The sequence below is a fragment of the Schistocerca americana genome, chromosome 6 (genome assembly GCF_021461395.2).
Source record: "Schistocerca americana isolate TAMUIC-IGC-003095 chromosome 6, iqSchAmer2.1, whole genome shotgun sequence".
NCBI lineage: Eukaryota > Metazoa > Arthropoda > Insecta > Orthoptera > Acrididae > Schistocerca > Schistocerca americana.
The window spans coordinates 169,592,167-169,598,166 of record NC_060124.1 but is presented as its reverse complement, the minus strand read 5'-3'; the positions used below and the strand labels follow the sequence as shown (position 1 = coordinate 169,598,166).

Below are 6,000 nucleotides of genomic sequence, written 5' to 3'. Positions count from 1 at the left end.
CTTTGTAGAATAATGTGCCATAAGTTCTATTTGAGGTACCTTTGAAAACTATGACAAAAATTAAACTGATGACACCACTCTAGAATCAAACCTTCAATTGTATACAGGTGGAAAAGCAGGAAACTAGTGTACAAATAGTTTCAGATTCATTACACAGAATGTTATTTGGAAAACAAAATTTACCTTACACTAATCAAGAATGGATAGCACAAAAGAAGCAACAGCTGGTTTTCTTTCTGATCAAATAATTCAAAATTGCGGGAAAACATATGACCAAATAAGAAGAAATTAATAAGAAAGTGTAAAAACTGGTGAAATAGGAATAAGTTTTCAGTAAGGACTATTGTACTTTAATTATAAGAGCTGCTAAGGACAATAGGATCTCCTGAACCTTTGTGTAATTATAGCAAATTGAAAGCCATATGAAATATCATTCCCAAGGTAGAAATTAAGATCACTACATGACATTTAAATGATGACAAGGTTTTCAAAATGTTGATAATTCTCTGTTGTTGGTAACTTTCTTGTAAAGTTCCAGTCATCTAAGCACTGTGCAAGCCAGTGTTTTCATGCAATGTCATGAAAGCAGAGTAATGGACAGTACACCAATATTTCTGTGTACATTTATGTTTCATATGTATTCCCTGTGTCTGTTGTAATGTGTTACCTAATCAGGATTTCATATGTACATGAGGTGACATGAATTGTCAATTATTCATCTCTTTCATTATACCTCAGCACTAACATTTACTTTTTCACAGTTCCAAAAAATTGCTTCTAACAAGTTAAAAATTCAGTCAGCTTGATGCAAATCATTTAAGCATGAGTGGAAAATTTCTTTCCTGAACATAAACAAATCTTCTGACTGACTGTCAAAATGCGTATGTTACAAGATGTTTGTTGTTCATCCAAATATTCTTCGGCCTGTGTGCATTAAGAATCTAATGATTAGCCTACCCTCGCAGTTGAAGTATGACTGATGTTAAAAGTTAGGCACTATCAATACATTACAGCTTGAAAACACAAGAAGGCAAACTCAATTCTCACAGAATGTGCCAGAATACGCATGCTGTGTTATGATGAGGAACCAAGAGCATCCAGAATAAGAAGTTGTATGGTTGCAAGAAGTGCAGTACACAGACAGTGTGATAGTTACCTGTTTAAACTTACTCACTTACTGACATAAAGAATTTCATGTAAGATTTCCAATTAAAAATTTAATTACAATAATTTAAAAAATTAACAAACTTTTTTCTCTTTTCACATACATACACATAAATAATTGTATTTCAAAAAATTGTATTACACACTCGCGCACACATACAACAAAACACACTCACTTTGTACAAAACATTTATCCTGAGTTACGTTGCATGGATTCAATAAATAAATTAATTTCAATCTTCTTCTTCACATCTTGGCAAGAGACATGTAGCATTCTCAGTCCTCATGGCAAGTTGCATTAACAGTCCTTTCTGTCAGATGTTATGCCACAAATTATTGTCATGAATAATCTTTGGTGATAGTCAACACTAATCTGCTTTGTCATTTGAATTTTTCGTTGATGGTGTTCTGTAAGCCTGAGAAATCTATTACTTCGCCAGTGTTGACATCAATTAATTCTGCATCAGGGTCAATCATGACCATTCCACCTTTTACTGCTTGATCACTGAGCACTGCGTTGACATAAGTATCGCGACTGAGATCGACATATCTTCCAGCATCTATGGTATTGTCCAAGTTGTCATAAAAAACAGAAGAATAATATTCAGGAGACTCAAGTAGTTCTGTGTTCTCAGAGTAGCTTCTGTCAAATCTCTCGGCTACGTCTTCAGTCTAAATTAGGGAAATTAACAGAGAAATGAAAAAACATGTAATAGATCAGCAGTATCATGCAGATAGAGAAAGTAACAACAAACATGATAAAACATAAAATAAATCAAAACCTTAACCCCAAATTATTTAGAAACAGTTTTTGATAGAATACAAACACATCATTAAGCAGTTATACAACACACATAGATTACTAGAGTGAGAAAGAAAAACATAATTAAGCAGTTATAAAAACATGTACAGATTACCACACTGAGAAAAGGAATTTCTGATTAGTTACTACAAAATTTTGTGTCTCACAATAATTCAAAGAAAACAGTAAAAGATGTTTTTGCATTTTTCATTAGTTTCCCCTTTTACCATTTCATCTAAGGTTCAGCGTGTTGCGTTTAAAAATAATAGTAGTAATTAATTTAGAAAGTACTACCTAACAGGCATTTTTGTTAAATCCCATTGCTCAAAGTATTATGAATTTACCAGTTTGAGTGCATTTGCTTTTGTATTAGTGTTTATAAAACATAGAACTACTAAAATCCCATCACAAAGGTGGCTGAAGCACAGTGTTTAGTTACAAATAAACATGCAAAAAAAGCAAACAGGAAGCAAACATGTGAACACAATAATTAGGCACACACACTGAAAGAGAGAGAGAGAGAGAGAGAGAGATTTAACTAATTAGTTAAAGGAATTCTGGTAAATGGTTTATTCCAAAATGAATCATAAAACTTTCAGTCATGTAATTGTGCTTATATTTGTTTCACATGCACAAGCATTGTGTAATACATTACATACTGTTACAAAATTAATACACTTTGAAAAAATAACAACCTATGGTTACAGATTTTTGCACAAGCCTACAATACTGAATCAGCTAATTCCAATTTATAATACTGCCTCCTGGAGATTCACTATTGTCAAGTACAGCAGAGTTTTACTGTTGCAATTTATATACAGCAAAATGCACTTTTTATATAATACTACACATAAATTATGTACATATACCAGTACGTGAGACTGCTTTTAAAATTATGGAATAAAAATTTGCAGTATACAAGGCTCATTTGGTTTCTTTCAATAACATTTTTGTTCAAAGGTGAAAATGTGAGTAGTGTGTGTAAGTTATTAAGCTGCTATTTTATACAGGACAGGTCTGAAGATGTTTTGATGCGAAAATTCTATGCAAGCAGCTTTTAAATCACACAAGGTATCATCAGTCTTTCATGCAGGCACACTTGCAACTGCTTAACTTCAAGCTGTAAGTTCATCACCATCAGAACCCACCTTTCCCTTAGGGATTTCATTGTCATTTTCACTAACTTGCTCAGGTGAGGCAGAATCAGATGTTTCAGTTGGGTTCTGCTCTGAATCAATAGCCCCTTCTGTTGGCTTTACTTCAATCACCTGAATTTTGTAGACTCCTGTGTCATCATCATTTTTGTAAACAGTCTCGTTGACAGTAATGACATGACCTCCAACAACCTAGAAAAGAAATGATAATGTTTTTATACTTTCTATATGTCTTTCTGAAGTTTATGGAAAAGGGCAATGTCTCATATTTATTATTTAGTAAGGAAGCAGTGGTGTAGATTTTGGAGATTTTTGCTTGCTTTCTTATATTTGTCATACTTTCTGTTGGAAAGTTAAATTGTATTCTAATATAAGGACAATACAGTCTTTGAAAGATTCCTGTGAAATTAAGCAAAATTTAACTGGAGTTCAACATTCTGTCAGCAATGAGAAAATAGAAAACTGGTTCAAGCTTGGATTGGAAACAAATGGGGAAGAAACTCAGCTGTGTCTTTAAAGAAACTACAAGCATGAATAGCAACAGATCCAGGTTGAAGAGGGACTTGTGTTGGTTTTGCAGCAAGTAAGAAAATAAATTTTTGGATATCATGGCAAATTGCTCTAGGTACTCTTTGTGCTATTCAGTATCCATTATATGTAATGGCTTTCTTCAAATTGATACTGAATTAATATGCATATCAGTTTGGCTGAGCAGTATGGGTGTTCTGTCCACGTAAAAAGAAGTCGAGGGTGGTGGGCAGCTGCCCCTGCCCCCGCTGCCCTTGAATGGGACAATACCAGTATTTTGTTACCTTAAGAAATTTAGGAAAACCCATCTATCTGCATGAGTCTAGTATCTTAAATTCTGCACAATCTTTCTCTATACACCAGAAATGGTGTGCAAAGATGACTTAGAAGTGGAATTTTTTAGCTGAAAAATTTTAAAAATCAAAAAATCAGTCTATGTCACTTTGAGGGCATGGGCTATGTCTTTTGCAAAAGACATGGAATAAATGAAAAGAAGAATACTATACATCGAAATTTAATGGTTTTCTGTATTTTACAATTAAACACAAAGAAAAAAGTGTATATCTGTCAAATGTGTACTTCATTCATGATCTGGTTTGGAGATGGATTTCACATGTTCTTAGTTTTTTTTGTTTTGTTTTTTTTTAATCATTAACTTCAAGGGTCTACTCTATGCTTTAGTCCATGTACTTCAGTATTGTTACAGGCAGTGGACAATGAAGAGTTGTCTGCAAAAGCAGACACATACAACTTTACACACTGACCAACCAGAACATTATAACCACTGACCTACAATCAACATAAAGCCTTCCACGCAATAGCAGTGTCACTTGCCAAGTGATGACTGCTAGTCAGACACTTGCATGGTACATGTAGTATCAGTTAGCATGCTGTCCATGTGTAGGATGGGGGAGGAGCACTATCTATTTGAGTTTGGCCAAGGACAGATTGTGATTGCCCGGAGGCTCCGCACAAGCATTTCAGAAACTGCAGGACATGTCAGGTGTTCAAGGACTGTGGTGAGTGTCTTCAATATGTGGTGAAACCACATTCAGATGTCTCGTGATTGGGCAGCCACCCCTCATTACAGATGTCAGGCACCAAAGGTTGGGCTGATTGGTAAAACAGGAAAGGCAGTGAATTGCCACAGAACCAACATCAGTTTTTAATGCTGGGCAGAGTATAAGTGCTTCTGAGCCTCTGCAGCTGATGTCCCATGCATATGCCAATGTGAACACCATGACATCAGAAACTACAACTGAAATAGGCATGTGTCCATTGGTACCAGACATTGATGCAGTGGCAGAGCTTTGCATGATCTGATGAATCCCGATACCCTCTTCATCATGCCGATGGGAGGGCACGAATCCATTGTTTTCCAGGGGAACATCTGCTTGACACCTTGCAAGGCAGGCTGGCAGGCTGGAGACAAGCTGGTGGCAGCCCCATTATGCTCTGCGGAACATTCACATGAGCATCCGTGCATCCAGTGGAGGTTGCGTAAGGCACCATGATGGCCAAGGAGTATCGAATATTGATTGCAGACTTCATACACCCCTTCATGGTGATCATGTTTCCCGAGAGTAGTGGCATTTTTCTACAGCATAATGTGCCATGTCACAAGGCCAGGAGTGTGATGGAATGGTTCAAAGAACACAATGGTGAGTTCCAGTTGATGTGCTGGCCTCCAGAACTTGCCAGATCTGAACCTGATCAAACAGTCGGATCAATGGGAATTAGGTGACGTGCATGCAAATGTGGTGCTAACTCCCTCTAGCAATCTACCAATTGTTTACATGCCATGATGCGTCACCACTGTTATCCATGCCAAAGGTGGACATGCCGGCTATTGGTTAGATGGTCAGAATGTTCTGGCTGTCCAGTGTAAATAATGCGGTAAAGTAGCTGGATTTGTTTCTCCCTCACAGTAAACAACAGTAAGGCAATAAATTAATATCTATTACTAGACACGATTCCATAGCCTGTTTCCAATGCAGCAATGTTACTAATTTTAATATTTATTCAAAAATAGTATAGGCAAAAATATGTGGGTCTACTGTGGGTGTATGATGTAAGGAGACTATGTTCTGTTTCCATTTTGAAATCTCATATGTCATACTCGGGATTCTATTTTAGATGTGGTGAAATGATCACATATATGCTTTAGTCAAAACCATATTTATGCAATACATACCTTAGTGGTTGATGTGGTGTTACCCTCCTTGCCAAAATTGAATGCTCCGTCTGGAAGGCCCTTCAGAACATCAGTGATTCTCCTCATGAAATCTGGAATATTAAAGAGAGTCTATTTTGTAGTCTGTGTCTTGTGCACCTAATAACAAAGTACTACTT

The 6,000-nt window shown here is 36.2% G+C and overlaps 1 protein-coding gene across 1 annotated transcript in view; it reads right to left on the bottom strand.

Moving 5' to 3' along the window:
• Window positions 1-1,197: 1,197 nt before the first annotated feature.
• The window catches only part of LOC124619585 (icarapin-like), a 47,218-nt gene continuing 42,415 nt past the window's right edge, over window positions 1,198-6,000 (bottom strand). The window contains exons 3-5 of the mRNA XM_047146087.1: window positions 5,843-5,934; window positions 3,115-3,312; window positions 1,198-1,836 (exon numbers count right to left, since the gene is read on the bottom strand). Of these exons, the coding sequence (XP_047002043.1) occupies window positions 1,546-1,836; window positions 3,115-3,312; window positions 5,843-5,934 (581 nt within the window). The 3' untranslated portion in view covers window positions 1,198-1,545. The remainder of the gene's footprint in view (window positions 1,837-3,114; window positions 3,313-5,842; window positions 5,935-6,000) is intronic.